The sequence below is a fragment of the Pangasianodon hypophthalmus genome, chromosome 13 (assembly GCF_027358585.1).
Source record: "Pangasianodon hypophthalmus isolate fPanHyp1 chromosome 13, fPanHyp1.pri, whole genome shotgun sequence".
In the NCBI taxonomy this organism is placed as follows: Eukaryota; Metazoa; Chordata; class Actinopteri; order Siluriformes; family Pangasiidae; genus Pangasianodon; species Pangasianodon hypophthalmus.
In genome coordinates, this window is record NC_069722.1 from 22,473,223 (window position 1) to 22,494,628 (window position 21,406).

General features: G+C 41.1%; 1 protein-coding gene across 5 annotated transcripts in view; it reads left to right on the top strand.

Moving 5' to 3' along the window:
* The window catches only part of pdlim7 (PDZ and LIM domain 7), a 45,112-nt gene extending 23,718 nt beyond the window's left edge, over positions 1-21,394 (top strand). For all 5 annotated transcript variants that reach the window (XM_026947025.3, XM_053239207.1, XM_026947026.3 and 2 more), the window contains exons 5-11: positions 891-1,099; positions 14,791-14,846; positions 15,370-15,610; positions 15,916-16,096; positions 16,468-16,588; positions 17,361-17,476; positions 17,758-21,394. In XM_026947025.3, coding sequence (XP_026802826.2) covers positions 891-1,099; positions 14,791-14,846; positions 15,370-15,610; positions 15,916-16,096; positions 16,468-16,588; positions 17,361-17,476; positions 17,758-17,844 — 1,011 coding nt within the window. In that variant the 3' untranslated portion in view covers positions 17,845-21,394. The remainder of the gene's footprint in view (positions 1-890; positions 1,100-14,790; positions 14,847-15,369; positions 15,611-15,915; positions 16,097-16,467; positions 16,589-17,360; positions 17,477-17,757) is intronic.
* The last annotated feature ends 12 nt before the right edge of the window (positions 21,395-21,406 follow it).

Below are 21,406 nucleotides of genomic sequence, written 5' to 3' on the forward strand. Positions count from 1 at the left end.
ATTTTTTGCACATTCACTCCTTTTTCCACATCCACATCTAAGGATCAATGCTTTAAGCCTCGTTTAACATTCTGTGATTGTAGAGAGGCTTTGTTTTTTGCTGCATTACACTGCAGGAACGTTGTTTTGATCACAGTGTGATTGCCACACGCTTTTAATCATTTATTTATTTATTTAATTTTATTTTTTGGAGTGAAGTTTGATCTCGCACCTGAATTGCTTTGGAACAGAATGCACAATCCCAGAAATCGTTTAACCCCATGATCCGATCATCTCTTCTCAAAAATCGAATTAAATGTAAACCATGGACACACAAACTTTTGTGTGGGTGAAACAGTGACACCGTGTGGCCACTCTAGAACAGTGCACAACAAAAAGACTGTTATCTTATTTCAATGCCAGCTAAAAGGTTAAGCTGGACTCGGAAGCTGCTCAAGTGCTGAGTGCCAAGGTAGCAGAACACACAGAGGGCGCGATTTGGCCAATATCCAAGAGAAATATTACTCAGACAATAGGGTGTGTTCACAGTCTCTCTCTCTCTCTCTCTCTCTCTCTCTCTCAGGCTGAATAGGTGATGGCAGATTTACTTATATACTTAGCATAACTGTTTTGGTTTGTTTCCAAAGAGTTAAACCCCTGGTGTTTAGAGTGGTATTGAATTAAAATGCAACAAGGACGCCACCTGTTGATCACCACAGGCTCAAATAAATAATTCACAGCAGCATGAGTGATCACCTTCTCTGTACTGTACATTATAGAAACCAGTTCTGGGACTGTCCATCCTGTATGTAAATGTGTGTGAATATGCTTGGTTTGATCTGCATGGTGTTGTATTTTTTGTGCTCTGTGTGTGTGTGTGTGTGTGTGTGTGTTCACTGTGTGACCCCCAGGCATCGCTTGCTACTGCACCCACTCAGCCTAAGTACTCCTTCACGCCCAGCACGACCATAAACAAGATGGCGCGGCCTTTCTCTGCCTCTGCTAATAAATCCAGCACAGGGCCCGTCATCAAACCGGTGGCGTACGCTCCCAAGCTTAACACCAACGCATCTAACGCCAGCACGCCAGTGTCAGGCAGCATGCCCCCCTCTCAGAACGGGTAGGTGATTCACAACGCACAGCAAGGAAGTCACGGAGCATTTGCTTTTATTTGAATTCGCTCTTTAATGGTAATCCAGCGCGTTAACCGTTGTTAAACTTTTCTGCAGCTTGTGTGTTTCTGGTTGCGGTTTACTACCGCTTCGTTCTGACTTTATCTAGGCGTGTTTGTGGCCACTTGAGGACCAGAGAAAGAACCCGTCCCTGCTGTGACAGTGTAGGAGTCTTAAAAGGTGAAACCGAGTTCAGATCCGCTTCCCGTCCGCGGCCCGTGTGTTTCTCTTCACAGTAGCAGTTTGGAAACAGTGACACGAGGCTGCGGGGGGTCTTGAAGAGGACGGACGCCGTCTGCTCTCCGCGAATCTCTCTTTCAGAAAGATGGAGTGCATTGTTACAGAGTCTGTCCCACTCTATTCTTGTTTATAATTATTTATCGCCATCATCATAAAGCAGTCCAAGGTATCCAGACTTGGACTCTCTCTCTTTTTTTTTTTTTTTTTTTTTTTTTTTTTTCTTCTCCAGGATACTGCATGTGGAGCACCACGCCGTCTCCATGCAATCCTCAATCTGTTTTCCTTTCGCCTCCTCTTTATCGTCCCTGTACGGGGACGCTCGTTCGTCCTCGTCTCTCCTCTGCCAAAGACGGCAAGAGAGCCTGAATTTTAACGAGCCCTTTTTATTGAAACACTCAAAACAACAGATGTTGCTGGTCAAGTGAGCCAGAACAGGAGGCGATGAATTCTTCAGCTTTGGGGAACAAGTCAAGTGGGGCTGCTGGGAGCTGTGGGACTGGGGTGAGGCATGCGCGCGTGTGTGTGTGAGACTTTAAGTTTGATGTTTGGTGCTGTTTATAGAGCCCGGCCTCTCCCCTAGAATCCGCTGAGCTCACGGAGTGCTTCTGCTGCCGTGGTGCTGAGTTACTCAACAGCCTTACTTGGAGAGAGATCCATACCGTAGTATCTTTTTCCATAAGACACTAATCACAGATTGCTTGCGTCAATGCAAAGGGTTTGTATGGGGGGGAAAAACAATTATCATTTTTCCCTGATTAAAGTGATTCCTTCTCTTAAAAAAACCCACATTTTTTATTATCAGCATAGTTGTGTGTGTGTCAGTGTGCGCTGAAGTTTACTGCCCGTATTCAAGTTACAGAAAGCAGGACCTGCTGCAGCTGGAAGGACAAGAATAGTTGCTTTGGGAAGGAAAAGCAGCCATGTTACGACACTGCACTCTCTCCTACTCTCCTATCAAGTCGTTTTGCAACTTTCTAATGTAATATATATTATTCCGTTATTATTCCGAAATTATATTATTCACCTTAAATGAAACACAATTCGAAAACAGTTAAATGATGTCAGTCAGACTGATCAGGAGGTGTTCAATATTCACCTATAAGAGCAGCTCTGGCAATAATGCAGCTCTAAAGCAAATCCCGGGTTTATTAATTATTAATGCACTCGTTCTAATACATTATAGTTTCTATAGCTTGCGCAGAGTGTATGGCGGCACTCCATAAACTCCATATTAAAGATAGCACGTGTAATCAATGATATTGTGACGTTTTTTAGGGAAGGAGTCTCCAGTGTCGGAATTTCGCAACAGTCAAAGCTGTAAAGTAAAGCTGTAACTTGTTTTCCGCTGCAGGAAAGTCTTCAGGACAAAGGGCTTCTCTGTAACGTGACAAGCTGACGAGAGGCTGGTGAAGGAACGATTTGTTTCATTAACGGAAAAAACGTACGATTTAATAACTAAAATAATTCTAATCGTAGGCAGATTTCTGAGGAGTAAGAGAAATAACACACTTTGGGACAGGCACGGATTGTAAAATAATCAACTCCGGGAGGTAACAGTAATGCCGCTTCTCGTCAGATCACAGCACACCAACCCACTGCTGATTAATTTCCTCTAACAGCACAACCCTGAGAGTCTTATTCCTTACATTAGAGGATTTATAAGATTTATAATGTATTCTGGAGTAAAAAGTAAGGACAGTATGTATTTTTTATATGATGTAATGCAAATGGCAGTTAGAATAATTTACAGATACTGAATAAGCATTCTTTTTTTTTTCTTTTTTTTTTTTTTTTTTTTTTTTTATAAAGACTTTAGCAGATAAATAGTTAATTTCTGCTAAACTTTTTTTTTTTTGACAGGAAAGATGCTGCAGTTGCACAGATATTTTGCGTCATGTGAACAGGCTGCCTTTTTTTTTTTTTTTTTTTTTTTTTTTTTAAACTCACTGACAACCAACCAATAAAACACACCAGTAACAAGTTTCCCCATGGAGAAAAAAAAAACACATGATGGCAGTTTTTTAAAAAAAATGGAAGCCATTTTTATTGCTATGTCTTTGCTATGTCCTAGAACAGTTTAGAAAGTAAGGAGATGCAAATGCAGGGATTAGAAATAAAGAGAAATTAGCTTGGACAAAGACAGATAGTGAAGGGGGGGGAAGGCATAGAAAAGGGACTTCTGGGTAAAATAATGGCTTTAGTGTCTTTTTGTTGTCACATATGAACAGCCAAGCAATAAAGAGCTACAGCGTCTTCCTCCTGTCCCAGTCTCGTACAGACATGGTGAAAGTCCAAGGATCAGACTACAGAGCGTGATAAAGGAGTGATATTTAGGATCGAATGCTTGTGGCTGCTTTCAGCTTTTCACAACGTGCACGCATTCTGCATCATACACCACAAATAGTGTGACTCATTTCACTTCCCTGCATCTTGAATTTGTGTGTGTGTGTGTGTGTGTGTTTTGTGTTTTATATAAAAGAAATTAATCTCTCTCTTCTCTATTGCTCTCCCTAATCTAGCAGATGGAGGTTATTGACAAGTTAGTAACACCCCTTTTTCTATTCCTTCCTTCTTGGATGATAGATATTCACTAAATTTCAACTGTCAGCGATATTCATTCTTATAGTCACTCTATTGCTCTATTTTTTCCCTCTTTATCTTCTTTCTATTTCCCTTTTTCAGTAGAGGAGAGGGATTCTATGAAGATTTGTACCAGGACAACAAGTAAGTGAAGAGAGCACGCGGTTCTGATGCGTTGTGCCGAAACGAGAACGGAGTGTGTCTTGTGCTCGTCCGATTGGTTGAGAGTGAGGGTGAGGGTGTACGAGGACGCTAGCCTCGAGGGATGATGTTTTTTTTTTTTGTAGTGCTGACATCACACATCAGAGAAGTCTGGAATATGCAAACGAGCACTTTAACGAAGCGAGTTTTTGTTAATATGTCATGTGACCAAGCTCTGACGTTCCAGATGTGCGTGGTATGGCATGGAAAAAAACAAAAAAACTTAAACTTAATTGTGCTGGTGTTTTCACACTTGGTATCTGTCTATCTATCTATCTATCTATCTGTTTACTTTTTGTGTACTGGGTAATGTCTTAAAGTAGTCATTATTTTTAGTTTTAAACACTGGAATTGTGGCGATGAAATATTTTCCATAAATCTCTGTATATTCCCTCACTAACAACACTAATGCTGCCCTCCATGTTTGTTTCTCATGCTTGGCCCCCTAACTTGTGACCTGACTGGTCAGGAGGTAAAGGATTGTGTAAAACGTGCACCGGTGGTTTAAAACAACAGTGTGAAAGCAGCCTAATCTCTAAACATAACAGATCACAGATCAGGGTCAGCATGTTCGAACTCGTATCACAGTCCCAGTGCGTTGTTTTTGTGTGTATCGTGCTGCCCTGCTAGCCACTGTTTTATTAAAGTGGAGCTGTCAGTGGGTCATTGTCATTTCAATAAATCACTCAAAAGCCTTTTGAGTGTGAATTACCAACGCTATTTAGGTAATAGTGTGCTATAGTCGAATAAAAGCTAGTTCCAGACTCTGGAAATGTTCATTCATAGGCATTCCGGGGGTGTCGTGAAAGCTGGAACACTCTTCGTTCACTCGAAATGGATAAAAGATGAAGATAAACTGCTGTGCCAGTGGCGGTTGACGCCAGCATGTTATCTAGCTGTTTGTGCTTGTTGTGCTTGGTGTGTTTTCGTCAGTGCAGTGTTCATCCTGATTGTGGTAAAAGAGCTGCTGTTAACGCGTCTGACTCCTCCACGTAGGCACGGTCTGCGGGTGGAGAACATCCCGTGCTTTATCCCAAACGATCGCAGTAAGAAGCGTCTGATCGAGGACACGCAGGACTGGCAGCCTCGCACCGGCACCACACAGTCCCGCTCCTTCCGCATCCTAGCCCAGCTTACAGGAACTGACTACAGTAAGACGCCCACACCATCGCCCACCTCGCAGAAACAAACCGCCTTAATCCGTCTTCAAACTAGTCTGACGAACTACACTCAGATTCAGCCTGCGCATGATATGGCAAATATCTGGTGAAATATGTCCAGGTAGTGTGATATTGTGAAATCAGGGTTGGATTTGGAACCCACAAAATGCTACAGTATAGAAAGTTACATTTACAGCATTTATCCAGAGAGACCATAGCGTACGTATACACTATACAACCAAAAGTATGTGGACACCTGACCATCACACCCATACGTGCTTGTTGTACATCCCATTCCAGATTTAGTCCCCATTTACTGTTATTATAAGCTCCTGGGAAGGCTGTCCACTAGATTTAGGAGTGTAGCTGTGGGGATTTGTGATCTTTCAGCCACTAGAGCATTAGTGAGATCAGGTGCTGATGTCGGGTGAGGAGGCCTGGGGTGCACTCGGCGTTCCAGTTCATCCCAAACCCATGTCTTCACGGAGCTCGCTTTGTGTATTGCCATGCTGGAACAGGTCTGGGCCTCTTAGTGTAAACGAAGGAAAATCTTAGTGCTACAGCATACAGAGACTTTCTAGAAAGTTCTATGCTTCTAACTTTGTAGTTATACAGTAACAGTTTGGGGAAGAACCACATATGGGTGTGATAGTAAGGTGTCCACATAATTTTGGGTATATAGTATAGGTCAGGGTGTAGAAATACCATCAATCTTAAGCCCTGTTAGAGATGAGATTTATTCATTCATTCATTCATTCATCCTTCACTCAGTGCTTTATTCTGGTCAGGTTCCCGGGAACACTGGACCCGAGGCAGGAGAATTCACCCCAAATGGGATGGCAGTGTATCACAGGGTTAGAGAGGAGTTAGTACATCAGATTAGCACAGCAACAAAAAATAGTACAAGTCAGGTTTTATTATTATTTATTTTACAAGGCCATTTCATTTGATTTGTCGAAGAATCCGAACCCAATACTCTCTAGAATACTATCCAGAAAGGGCCAGTGTGCGTGCAGGTTTTCATTCCAACCAAGCAGAAGCTACTACTGAAAGCCAAGATCAACTGATTAAACGGGTAGAATCAGGTGTGGCTCCTGCTTGACTGGAACGAAAAGCTGCACCCACACCAGCCCTTCGCGGATGGCATTCAGGATTCAGGACTCTGCATTGGTTGTGCATTGGAGTGCTTTCAGTCAGTACCTAAAGAAGACCAAAGACCTCGTTGAGTTAGAGCTTCAATTTTTATGCATATGATCTGAATCTAAATCGCGATTTATAAAGTTTGTGTACAGGTATTCTCTGTGCTCATGCACAGCTTTGTGTTGAACGTGAGCAAGCGTCAGCGTTAGTGGAAAAAAAAATCGATCTGCACATTTAAAAATGGACTTGCCAAAAGAAAGGACAAGGCAGAAACTTTACTAAACAAACAATGACTAAAGGAAGTAAATGACTGTATTAGTGGTCACTTTTCCAGTCTGTGAGCTCATAAGGCGCACACGTGGATTGTTCTTATCAAGATCAGCATTATGAGTCACTATTAGTGGGAGGAAAAAAGGCAGAAAATTCCCATGATTGATTATTTAACTGTTAATATTGCTCATGTCTAGTGGTGAGGGTTTCTCTTTAAACTATGGAGCACACTCTGTGCATGGAGCAATCATGCTTTTTACTGAATATAGACATTATTTTGTTTCAAATATGTGCTATTATATTAAAAATATACCAGTAATTTAAAAAATGAATGAAAGAAGACAAACTTTAGCGAACGCGTATTGGGAAAATGATTAAGATCTGCTACAGTAATGTAACACGAAGGAGATGATTAACTGTAGGCTGTTTGTCTCAGTGTACAAGTGGAAATTTAATCAACTACAGATTAAATTCCTGATTTAACAAGAGATTTAACAACCAAGGCTATTTCAGTACACTATTAAAAACATATATATGTATATATATTTGCTTGGAGGAAGTTTAGGGAATAATTATTATAGTACATCTACGTTTAGGATTTTTGTTCGCACATCTTTATAAATGAAGCCTGGCGTGTCTTTGATAATGAGTCACTCCTACCGATTCGTAAATCACAGCCTCTATCAAAATAGTTTGTAAACCGCCCTTCTCTCTTTTAGTTCATGAAAGGTTTAACTGAGGACTTTACAGAAATCCTGTCACTTTGTTTAACTAAAGCCTTCGACCCAGTTGTTGATGCGAGACTAAAAGCGTCGTCCGAAGGCAACTGAATCCGATCTGATGTCGGGGATTTAACTGTTTAGGAGCCTAAAGCCACGTCTAATCTCTGCAGCTTTAGGGATCAGGGATCAGACTTTGCGTGTGTTTGATCAGCAGGGCTTGAATGACTCTGATCTGACCTCTGTAAAGTGGAGTTAAAAGCTTTTTAGATGTAACTCGATTGCAACATAAAGAGCACTTCTGTTGTTGAATCTCTGCTGTAGATGCACGGTACCGCTTAAAAAAGTTTGTACACCCGACTCGCTGTGTGATTTTTCGAATAATAAAGAAGACATCAGTGTGATGAAATAACATGCAATGACCAAGACGAGCGTGAACTCGATACTGTTTTATATTTGAAATGCTTAACTTTTTCTCATGATGCTTTGCATAATCTTCCCGATATCTTTACAAGCTTCATGAGGGAACTTATTTAATTATTTATCAACATTTATCTGAAAAGGATATTTGGATATATTTCACCTTAAACACATGAACACATGGCAGTTCCTTACCAAATAAAACCAATTTCCAAATTATGGTTTTATATGATAGACTATACAGTATCTTGCAGAAGTTTTCACTCCCTTTGAACTTTTCCATGGTTTGAAATGGACTTAATTGAGATTTTTTTTTACCCTTTTCTGAGATACTGTGTGATCATAAACACACACACACATATATATATATATGATTTGATAAATATATTGATTTTTTTTTTTAATTACAAACTGACTGGTAGCAACAGATTTTTTTTCATTAAACTTTTACAGATTTTTTTTTTTCAGTAAAAATTTTTTTAAATGTATTTATGTACCTATTTTTTATGAATAAAATTACATTTTAAAATACAAAAAAAAAAATTAAAAAACATTTATTCATTTATTTATTTATTCGATATTATTATAGATATTAAATGAAGTATCACTGAACAGATTTTTTTTTTTTTTTTTTTTTTTTCTTCTGTTCTTCGGAAAAACCTATATATCATGTCCTGTATCCTAGAAATACCTTTAAGAAGCATGATGGTATTTTCATTAGAACGCCTACCCTTTTCAAGATTATTTACAAATTAAACAAAAAGCATTGGTAATTGCAGAAGTATTCACCCCCGTTGCTGAGAAACCCCAGAAATGAGTTCTGACATGGTTAGAGCGTCAAATTTTCTTTAGCTTGCTAGTGAGAAATTATATATAATTAGCCCATTTTGTACATTCAGATAGTCCATTTAACTCAGTTTCCACAAAATGATTTTAAACTAAAGGAGATTCTAAATTAATTGCTTGGGCCGGATTAGACGCTTTATGGAGCTCTATGTTTGACACGCCTGTCCTAAATGCTAAATGGAAAAGACTGTGATAATTATATTAACTGCGATATTTATATTTCCTCATAATCCTTTATCAAAATGTCTTTAAGACAATGAAAAATATATCGAGACTAGCGTGTGGAAAAATTTGACAGCGTTTAGTGATTAATTGGTGATTGAATGCTGTGTGTGAGGGTGTGTGTCCAAGCTAAACTGCGTAGGATCTGATTTGTGTGTGTGTATGTGTGTGTGTGTGTGTGTGTGTGTCTCGTGCTTTCCTCAGTGCAGGACCCGGATGATGAGAACATGAAAAGGTCCAGGTAAATATCAGGAGTGGACATGTGTGGCTCTAATGTAGTGCAGTGGAAAGTGCTAACCCGCTCCTTCGCTCGTTTAGAGTGTTGTGTGATGTGCTGTGATGAAGGCCGGCGTTGGATCTCGCCTTGTTGCTCCCCAGCTCTGAGCCTTCGTTATAGCTCAGCTGTAATTACCAGTCGCGTTATTTAATGTTTTAAAATCCACTGCATGGCGTGCGCTCGCTTGTGTTTTATCGTTTTAAATCTTTTCCCAAGCTTGTTCTTTCTATTTCTGTTTCCTCTCTCTTATTGCGTGTGGCTTTCTTGTCTTGTTTCTTTCCCCCCTTTTTTTCTCTCTGTGCGCTGGCTCTGGCAGGGAAAAGTTCCTCACTGAGATTCAGAGCCCTCGCTATGCCAGGCTGAGGGACTGGCACCACGACAGGTCCGCCCGCTCCCTCAACGTCAAGTCCTGAACGCCCGGGTGTCGCGCCACACCCAGCCTGAGCCTCGCGTCATATCAGGGCAACACGGCGTGCCAGTCACTGGCCTACGCTGACCCCGGTGATGTGTGGGATGTCTAGGGAAGATCAAAACGAAAAAATCTATATATATTAAAAACAAACAAAAAAAATCGTATAATCACAAGAAGAAATGCAAACTAGGTGCAAACCTCAAGAGTCCTTAAACCCAGACTGAGTGCAGTCTGCTGTAGAGTTAGCACTCTCTCTCTCTCTCTCTCTCTCTCTCTCTCTCTGTCTGTTATTTCACCCTGTGTTTCTCCACAGGAATCTGTAGTACTGCTAGTCTGAGGGAATTGTCAGGTATTGGACTGTTTTCACTCGACTGTATAGCGCAGTCCCTCCGTGTGTTGATCTTTCATCTTTATTTCTCTGATTTGTCATTCTCCTCCTCCTCCTTCTCACTCCGTTTTGTTTCATCACTGTTTTTTTGCTGTCTCATAAAGGAGCAAATCTGTCCTGAAACGACCTTTGACTTCTCTGCATTTTCTGACTCATAAAACATTAAAAACTTGACTTCCTTCCTACTGTGTCCTATTATGATCTTTATTTATTTCATTTCATTTCATTTCACTTCATCTCAGGCTTGAAATCTTAACTCTTCATTTACATCATTGTAACAAAGTCCACTTCACTAACCACAACCATTCACACTCGGCTTTTATGTGTAGAAAAAGCTCTTCCCGGAGAACTTTGTGTGCTGAAAATAATACGCCTGGCTGATTATGTTTACCAAACAGCCTAAACCGTGACAAAAGACAAAACTCATATACCAGAAATGGCCAAGAGTTCCTGAACTGTATCTTTTGTGCTTTTAGTAAGGAATAAATCACATGGGGGTGTGCACTTATAGGAAAATAATCAGTTATTAATCACTGATTTATTAATTAGGGAGCATGTACTTTTTATCTGTTTTTAGATACATTTAATATCGTGTCAGTTCTTATCATTTACGTTATAGCAGCTCTTAAACATTTGTTTTTTGTCAGCCTCTAAATTCGAAATGCAGAAAAATATAGAAAAAACACCTTCTGACCTGAATCGGGAATTCAGCAGCTCTGTTTTGTTTGATCAGTCAGCACTCTTGAGCTGTGTCCTGATTGGCTGGGTGATGATAAAGCGCTTAGCTCTGACGGATTTTAAAAAAAAAAAAAACACCTTCTGCATGGCGTAACACAACAGCCTGTGCATTATTATAACAGCACCTAGTGGGTGATATAGCGGAAAAAAAATAGTAACGTTGCCGTAGTTGAAGATCTTTTCACAGCGTAGATGCAGCTCAACAGGTTTACACAGCTGTTAGAAAGCATTTAACATTCAAACAATGAACTGAGAATGAACCTGCTTGTTAGTATAGTTTGGTATTTGTCATGTGGTGTTTATTTCTCATACTGAGACATTAAGAAGTTTGGGATGTGCTTGAGATGCTCAGAAAAGTGTAATTTCTCTCAGTCATACCATATTTCAGTATCAATTAGCACAATTTTCTGTATTTTAAAGCAGCTTCCTCTACAGTTCTACATTATGATGTAAAAAAACGAAGCACTTTAACAGTCCTGCAGCAATATGTCCTGTTACGGATCATGGACTTAGTATAAGCGATTGCTATAATTATATCTGCACTTGCTATAAATAATTAATAGTAATTAGAGTTCATTTAGGGATTGACTGCAAAGCTAAAGGCTTCATCAGGATTGGAATACCTGGATGATGTAACTTGCGCTTTTTAAACACACCCTTCCCTCATTATGCCATTTTTTTTTTTTTTTTTTTTTTTTCCTCCTTTGGCCCGTATCGGCGCCTCTGTTTCTGCAAGGCTTTTGAAAAGAAACAAGGAGCCGAGTCACGCCTGAGTGGTACCAACTGGTTTTGGCGAGCGTGAACTGATTAACGGTAATCCATGGAACATTAATCAAGCCTGACTGTTGTGTCATCAAATACAAGAAATGGTCTCACACACACACTTTCTCACACACACAGAAAAAAAGAAGGAACCTGCAAAGTAAAAGTGATATATGAGGCCGGCCATTAAGGGTGAGGATCATTTAGCATTTTCAAGACGGTGTATGAATAATAGCAACAAGATATCAATAATACTGCTTCAGGAACATTTATAAAATATTTATCTGACCTAAGCTTTCAGTGTGGAGGGTGAAAATATAGTGATAAAACAAATGCAACATTTTCTGGAATATATACAGTTAGTGTTGAAGGTTTGGTACAAACTTTATGAGCAGGTTTATGCAGTGAAGTATTGCAACACATAACTAATGAGGTCCAGGTGGAACATTAACATTTATTCATTTTGTGGTTCCTTTTATCCAGCGAGTCTTGTAACTAAGACAGAGTGTTTGAATCAGGAATCTTGCACTTGCTAGCTGTTTTTTTTTTTTTTTTTTTTTTTTTTTTTTAAGCATTGTGGCGCCAGTCAGTGTTTTCACCGTAAAAAGCTTGTTCATGGCCCAGGAGATGTATGCGTGGTATCGATTTGTTGCCATGCCAACAGTTCACGCAACATGATGGCCGTGAATTGATGATTAGTGTTGGGGAAAGAAATAGCAACAATGGATTAATGATCTGAGAAAGAAATGACCACTTTACTGAACTGAATAAGAGCTAATAGTAGTGAAAACTTCATTTGAACAGCTGTTCGCTTGTAGCTAAAAGCAATAAAAACGTGTACAGTGGAAATATCATAAATCCTTTTATTTAGCTTGCCCACTGGGCCACTGAAAGATTTAATGTGTTGCCCAGGATCTTGTTTTGGTTGATCAGAAACCTAAATGACTAAAAAGTAGCAGCTAACATAATGTAAAACAGTGTGGTTAGCTAAATAGCTAGTTATATCCATAATACAGACATATGTAAGTTCCCATGTAGGGGACGGTTCAGCCTTAGTCGTCTACTTGGTGGCACGTCAGAGATCCTTTTCTGTCAGGATTCCAAGTTGAACTGTAAAATCTTTAGTGATTTCATGCACAGAGACGTTAAACACGCTGGCAAGCTCTGTTTGTGTTTAAAACTTTCCGCCGTTGTCATGATTGTTGTCATGAGCTGCGTCTCAGATTGAAAAATCTGACCTTGCAATCAAAGATGTTTACTAATATAGAAATTCCAGATGCAAAACAGACTTTTTGCTAGGTTTCAAGGGTACACAAGTGGTGTTTAAAATTCAAACCCTAACTGTAATAGGAAACCCGATTAGTGCTGGTGCTCAAAACGGTCTAGATTTGAGATATAACACTAGTTTGTTTGTTCAGTTGTGGACACAGTGTCACATTAACCCTGGTGCTATACTGCCCCAACTATTTACGTTGTTGTTGCACTATGTGGATGCGTAGCGTTAATTTTTGAGGACTTGCACAAGCTAGGCTCCAGATGACTGCAGGATATGTGTGGCAGCCATCTTGCATACACAAATACTTAGTTAAAAGCAAGTATAATTCCTTTAGTTCACAGATTTCTCGCTGCAGAGATTCCCCAGGAACTTTGTCGTAAATATCAGCAGCACATCGCTTTGTAGCAGATATGGTTTATTTACAATGCTACACCGGCTGAGACAAAAACAGGGTGTTGGGCTTTACAGCTCCACTGACTCGGTAGAAAGCAAAAGGTCATACTGGGTACAGAACAAAGCGTTTTAGTGTGAAGTAGACAGGCTGGGAGATTCAATTTTAGATGCTGAATCGTCTCAGACGGTGAGCGGATGCCTCGATCAGAGGAATCAAAACCACACTAAGATAAAGTCAGTTTCCACACGCCTGCGTGTACATTAAATTTAAACCTACGCACTAAAGAAAAGGCACGTTAAGAAGTACTTTAAGTTTATATACACGCACAAAATGAAAACTTTTGTTTGGTGAAAGTCAATAGTGAACAGGGTTTCTTCTTTCTCTGTTTGTTAAATGAATGAAGAAAAATGCAAGCGACTGCTACTACTGCGCCAACTCGTAAAAAACTAACAGCCTGGACGCGTGATCACCTTGTCCTGGGTGCCGGGGCTAGTAATTTGTCTGCGATAATATCTTTGTGCTGTGTATGGACTCGTGCTGTGTATGGATTTCGCTTTGGATAGCAAAATATTCGCAAAGCCAGAACTTGTAAAATCTGACATGGTTATTACAGTTGTGCTCTTAATTTTCTAGAGTTTGGCTCCTAAGCGCTGGAAACATGGTTAAAAAGTTTCACTGTACTTGCGTTACTAGGTCAGAAGCTTATTTTTGATACTGCCGCTAAAACCGTTCCTTAATTCCGAGCTCGGGCCACACTCGGTCATTCTGCTGCTTCTTCCATCACGTCACAAGCAGCGAGGTAGCGGCCATGTTGGCAAGCTGCAGATGGATGCGTAAACGTTGCCAGGCACCATGGAGTAAAGCTGCTCTGCTGTGTCCAGACTGCAGACGAGGTTTCAGCACGACAGATGAGCGTTCACCATCTGCTTGTCCTCGAGTGACCTCGGCCGAGCAGAACAAACCCGTCAGATCGTTTCAGCCCCTGCCAGTCGTACTCCTGACGAAACCGCTGGTGCACTTGAGAGGACGGTGAATGCAGACTGAGGAAGCAATCTCAGCCCTTACAGCGCCTGTGGGACGCTCTGGATCGCAATTTCAGGAGACGAAGAGACCCTCTGCCTTCCAATGGCCAGCAATTTCATTAGGAACAGGGAAAAAAAAAATCCCACAAGTGCACCTTCGGAGACTTATTGGCTCTGTGCGGTCGTAGCGGCTGCGTGAAGTGTTCAAAGAAGCACGGCTGGCTGTTACGCGTGCTTGTGTATCGCTATCATTATTGATGTAATGAAGGTCAGAATTTCGATGTTGCAGGCCTTGCATCCTTTTTATATCAGTAGAATATGAATGCTGAGCACTATACCAAGCCGTGGGTGAACATCATTAACCTCAGGGCTCTTTCTCGGGTACTCTAGACCAGGCCACTGTGTGTTCATTATAAAATGATTTAACCTGCCGACTCTGCTGTGCACGGGCCTTCTGAGCAGGATGTTTGTGCCAGACCTGATATTGGCCTGTAACATTTTTATTGGTCTGGACCGACGCAGTTGTTTCCTGGCAATCCTTATTCTGAAGAGGCTTATTTCTCTCTCCACAGCCATGGAGTGACTCCGTGCCCCAGCAAACCTGCAGCAAAGCCCGAAGGAGCTCGAGGTAAAGCAAATAATTCTGAGTTAAAGTCATAATCTCACATCCCAATGAATCTCCTGTCACATCCTTTATTTAAAATCATGTCTGTCCTTGAATGTCATTCTACCATCTGATCAGGTTCAGTATGCTTATATGGTTGCTTTCACAGCATCTAAGAGAAAATGCCTGACCCTTAAAATATTTTACATCAGTTAGCTTTTGATGAACAAGGTTGTACTAAGACTGAACAGAGCTCCATCTGCCTGTCTTTCTTTGAAGACCCCAGAGCTCACAAATGAAAGCTTTAACCAGAATGACTTCCCATGATCCCTGTTTTATAACTCTTTTATCTTGACATCTGTGTTTTTAAAGCTATTTAAAAATTAATCTGCATGTATAAGTAGCAGTTATAATGGCAAAAAGATGGCTGCATTAAGACTCCAGGAATACTATAGAGATGTAAGTTTGTAATGTAGAACAGGGTTTGACAGCCATTTTGGCGAATTAGCCTCTGCATTGTCTCTCTGTTTGTCACCCCAACTTGCAGCTCCAGCTCATAAATCTTCCACCACGTCCGGACCTTCGAGCCGCCCGCCTTGGGTGATGGACCCGAATTTTGCCGAACGCTATCGGCCGGATAAGACGAGCACGGTGGTGACGCAGCACAGGCAGCCGGCGCAGCCCACACCCGAGCAGAACCGCAGCTCCATCCTCCAGGCTGCGCAGCAGAACCCGGAGTCCGACTCCGGACGCACGCCGCTCTGCGCCGCATGCAACAAGATCATAAGGTACTGCCGTTTGTAGCAAATCAGCGATCCGCTTTCAGGCTCGGGTTGTGAGGTGAAGTGCTGCGTGGTCGATAAATAGAGATGAAGTCAACGGGGATGTGTCAATACTTAGGAGAGAGCAGATGGAAAGGGAAAAGGTCAAACTTGAGAAGAAAGTAGCGTTTCTGAGAACCGGCGTTTTACACTGATCAGTGTGAATGGTCCTATATGAGCAACCTGTGATTTCCATTACGAATTTGTAGAAGTGCTGTGGATTCCCTGAGAGACCCTTTGACTGTAAAGAAAAATGTGTGTGTGTGTTTCAGAGGTCGCTATGTGGTGGCTCTGGGCCGCTCCTGGCACCCGGAGGAGTTCACGTGCTGTCAGTGCCGAGCCGTGCTCGACGAAGGCGGCTTCTTTGAGGAACAAGGCTCCGTTTATTGCACCAAATGCTACGACAATCGTTACGCCCCCAACTGCGCCAAGTGCAAGAAGAAGATCGCTGGAGTGAGCATGTTTTAATAAGATGTTCTCACGTGTAGATGGAGGAGAAACAAGTAGATCTCAGTTTGCATTCTGGCATGCTCTGAAAGAGCTTATAGAAGCAGAACGAGTAAAGAAAATTGTGCCAAGTTTATAAATTTGCATTTATAAAATCTATAATAACAGCCTGTAATTTGTATCTGTACCCAAAAATGATACAGATGTGTTTGCCTTTCCCAAAGTAGGCAACTTTCTTTCTAAAAATGCCAAAAGTTAGTGTGGCAACTCGAGCACTTTTTTAAATTCAGTCTATTGATTTTCATGCATGTATGCGAGAGCGAAAGCGATGGACTCATTTCCAAGATCTCTCAAACACTCTTTTTTTCTCTCGCCAGGAGATCATGCATGCCCTGAAGATGACCTACCACGTCCAGTGCTTTGTGTGTGCCGCCTGCAGGAGGCCCATCAGAAACCAGGCCTTCTACATGGAAGAGGGCGAGCCTTACTGCGAGAGAGGTGAGAGCCTAGAGACGTCCCTGCAGAGCCGCGGACTTTATAATCGCTCGCACACTGCTGCTCGGCTGCGTGCATTAAAAAACCCCCAACATCGACCCGCAGTGCTTCCCTCAACTTCTTTCTGCTCCCAGTCAGATTCTCTGGGGTGACTGATTGATCGCCTTGAGCTTTTAATAGACAGTTTGATTAGATCTATTCTTGTTTTTTTTTTGTTTTTTTAGATGAAAAGCTCTGCCTATTTTTTTTAAAAACCATCTTTTCTCTTGCTTCTTTTTTTCGTGTCTGTAATTTGAATTTTGTGCAGATGCAGCTTTCCATCCTATCTAACGCACCCAGACGTTTAAACTGCGTGTGCATACATGGCGAGGGCTCTTATTATGGAAATGAAGCGTGCGGTCAGTACATTTTGCGGCTCAACTGTTCTTGTGTCAGCATTCAGTTAGAAACCAGGATTTGAGTGTTGATCAAATAGCTGCAGTCTCAGCATGGGCTTGAAAAACTGCTCTAGCGTTCCCTAAGCCGGCCACTTTAAACTCCGTCTACCACTGTAATGGAAAATCAGGGAAAGTGCATTTAAGCATCTGGAGCTGTTTGTGTTATCAAAGCCTGTGGACCACTCAGCATGGACACGGCTAATGTAATCTCACAGGTTTGATAACGTTTTCTGTCTGTTTTGCGGTCCAACTCAACCTCTCTATCTCTCCGACTCAACTCTTGGCTCTTGCATGCTAATCAACTAATCAGCTTTTGTTGTCGTTTGTTTCCCCCCCAGACTATGAAAAGATGTTTGGTACTAAATGTCATGGCTGTGACTTTAAGATCGATGCCGGCGACCGCTTCCTGGAAGCTCTAGGCTACAGCTGGCACGACACGTGCTTCGTCTGTGCGGTAAGTCTTTTTGATTCATTGGCCGCTTGTAGCCTCATCTGAGGCTGCCTGTCCCTCACAATGCCTCTCTTCACTGCCTTCTGACCTCGGCCATTTTTTTTCCTCCAAGCCATGTTTGTCGGCTGAACGGACTCGAATGGCATAAACCCCATCTCCCTCCACAAGCGCAGCTGTTGAATACGCCCTTTTGTGTTCCCTTTCTGAGATTGATTAGAATTCCCATTCATTCCCCCTCACCCTCTACTCTCTTTTTTTTTCCATTTCTTTCTCTATCTTCACAGCTTTGCCATGTCAACCTGGAGGGCAAGACGTTCTACTCGAAGAAGGATAAGCCTTTGTGTAAAGGTCACGCCTTCTCTCCACTTTGAGGAGCCGAGATCCAGCGCTCCAGTGGAACACACAACATGGAGAGAATCCTATGGCAAGGGTTATGATGGCTCAGAATTTCTGTGTAGTAATGGACTGAAGTTTTGGAATACTGACTTCTGATGTGTAGTAAAAAACAAAACAAAAAAAACCCCCTTTTTAAAATATCTGGTAATAATAAGACTGCCGAGAGAAAACCACGAGGTGCTTTTCAATGGTCTTGATCTTATTGTTTTTAAATAAATAAATAGTAGGAAATGATGTACGTGGGTTTTCTCCCGACAGAGATGATTAGGCCAGTTCTGAGCTGTGTAGCCAGGAAATGTCAGCCATTTTGCTTTGGCAGGTAAAGCCTTCACCATCCCTGCCAGTACAGGTTAGCATTTCATCCCTGTCAGTATTTATTTAGGAAACAGGCCACTTTTTTCCACACAGGTAATGATTAATCTTGAGATAAACAGGGATGCAGGATCCTTATTGATATTGAATAGTTACTGGATATAGATGCAAATTACAGGTCTTGATAATGCTAAATATGAATAGGTAAAGCCATCTTCTGTGTCATGTTGCCAGTATGTGCTTATACATGCATGCCTACCACACTTCACTGTTTTTCTCTTTCAGATTGCTTTAATTTCACCCCCCCCTTGTTGTTTTTTTTTTGTTTTTTAACATACACGGGCACTCTCTAGTCAATCACGCAATATCTAAATCGCAGATGAACTACACAAGTACGTTATTCGTCCGAGAACGCGTACTACCTGGTCAAATTAGGTCTGGAATACACTTATCGCATGTATAGAAATATTAGCCCTAGGTGTGACATCATCCTAACGCTACGTCAGTGTAGCCCTGCACGTCCCCAGACAACCCGCAGTCCTCTATCCCCATGTGCCGTGGTACTTAAAGTAATGGCAAACCCGCCGAGGAAGAAAAATGAGCCTCTGGCAGCCGAACAGCACTGCATTAGCGCTGATTGCGAGAGGTTCATATTGACCTGAGCGACGATCTTTACGTGCTTCCCATACCGAGCATGCCACGACTGTCTGCTCTAATCTGACAGGTACCTCTAATTAACAAAAGGCTTAGGGCCTGCGTGAGCCAAGCTCGTTTTCTGAGCATGAATTTACATGTTTTAACCAAAAGGCTCCTGCTGATCAAAGAAACAGATCAACACGATATTGCCCCTGTCAAAGAGTATGTGGTGCTGCCATGATCATATGAGTTTGGTCATCACTCACAATCTTTTAACATCAGCATCTCTTGGTGAAGCCAGATCCTGCTAACACGTGACTGTTTTAGTGTGCAGGCTAGTCATTAGTGTCATCGCTGTGGTGCTCTGTCTCAGTCCTAGAGGCCTCCCCTTGGCTCTGGCACCTGATTCGACTAATTACAAGGTCATTAAAGGAAATCTGCAGCATTTTTCAATTTAATCTCCATCCACTGCATCTGTAGTGTGTGATGATCACAGACAAGAATTTCAACACTGTTCCCTATGCAGAGAAAACAATTCCACCATTAAACAATGGAAAATATGCAACTATACATCAAGTATTACAACCGTTACACTCTAATAATAAAGATCTTCGGGTTAAGACATACATGGAGGAGGAGGAGCATCACAGATATTTTGTCAGCCAGTATCTGATTACAAACTATTAGCTAAGCTTGGCTCCTTATTCAACATGATCTTTACAGAAAGATAGCCCAAGCGAGGTGAGAAAGTAAATACAAAATCATTAAAGATGAGATATCAAATGTATATTTTAGACAGAAAAAATATTTGGCAAAAATCTGATACTTGTGTTTTCTCATAGGTTTTCCAAAACCATTACACATATATACAAAAAAAAATACATCTTTAAATTGCGTGTCTTGACAAAAGCAGAAGTCTAATTCCATTATAAATGAATTTGGTCATTTTGTGTATAGGGAAATATTACAAATTTTGTCTGATGTACTACAGATGCACTAGATGGAGATTAGGTTTAAAAAAAATGATTGTAAAAAGCGTTCGCCCAAACTGGCTGGTGGGCGGGAAATGGCATGTGACCAAATTCTAGAGAAGATGTACAAGAACCTGCCTTCTGATATCACTAAAGCAGTCTCGGCCTTTAATATTGGACAGTGCCACTTCCTGTATATCCCACTTCTTATATATTCTTTTATTAGACAGTACCTTCATTTTGGGAAGCACTTCTGTTCTTTAAACCTGTCGTGGTTACTGCGGGTCTGTTACTCTTCGTCTCTGCGGATTATCGAGTGCTTCTCTTACTCTAACACATCACCTAAATGAGCTGTTTGAGCTCATTACAAGCTCTTAATGAGTCGGCTGATGTGTAATTGCAGAATGGGTTTAGTGCAGAGAATGTAGAAGCCAGGCTAAATTCCTCTACCTACACGTGACATTAGACTATTAGACTATTAGACAATCCAAAATTAGTTACTGTTTCCATGTCCATGCATTGCAGAGTCCACTGAGAGCGAATGCATTTTTTTAAAGCTGTAAAGAAAAACTCCACCCTGAAACACATGAAATTTGTTTAGATTGCAATATCTGTGAGGTGTTAATGATGTTGACGCCGTATTTTCATTATTCCCGTGACCCTGACGTCACGTTTGTTATTGCTAGCGCAGTTACAGTGGCATTCAGTAGAAAAAATCCTTTCGCCCCTCACTCACCACTTTCCTGCGACGTTAAACCTCATATTATTGAGAACTCTAATGTATGAGTGGAGACATTGGTGCAAACATTGGCCTCAGCGTTCCAGAATGCATTGTGGGTAATGTAGGAAATATGCATATGTTGTTCAGGGTGGATTTTTTTTTTTTTTTTTGGTCATGTTTTGTCTTAAACCTTTCACCATAAAGCTGTAACTCTGATACGTGTATCCAGATCTTTATCCCATCGTAGTGCAGTTGAAGATCCTCTGCTATGTTCTCGTCACGGCAGGACTGGACTAATGATCATAAACGCTGTAGTGTTATCAGTCTCTGTTCTCTAACCCTCACTAATCAGCTCATTCAGGTAATTACAAGCTAACTCGTGTGTGGATAAAGAGCTGCTGCTTTTATAACGCTGTCGTTAGAAAGTCTGGACTCAAAGATCATTCATAGCTGGACAAATTCTTTAAATTCTGTCAGTTTTAGTATTAATTCAGTTCCCAAAACCCTGTCGCCTTCTTTCTGTGCTCCAGCAGCTGTCGTCCTTCGAGATTATAGTTTACATGCATGGATCAGATGATTTAAGTGCAGAATTTCTCCATCACTCCGTTGCACATTTGTCTGTTTTGTCAGTGCCTCTTTTTTTTTTTTTTTTTTTCCTTGTATTGAAAGTATTTGATGTATTAAGTGCCTCTTTAATAGCTTTGCACCTCCAGATATTATCATGATGCGTCTTTATATTGAAAATGGAAAACTGCTGTATTCTTTTTCACGTTAGAAATTTTTATCCGAAAGTCATTTATAGCTGTACGTTTAATCGAAAAAAGAAGAAAAAAAAAATCACGGTATTGTATGTTTAATAAAGTCTGTAAAAAAAATTCTATAAAATGAAGACTCAAC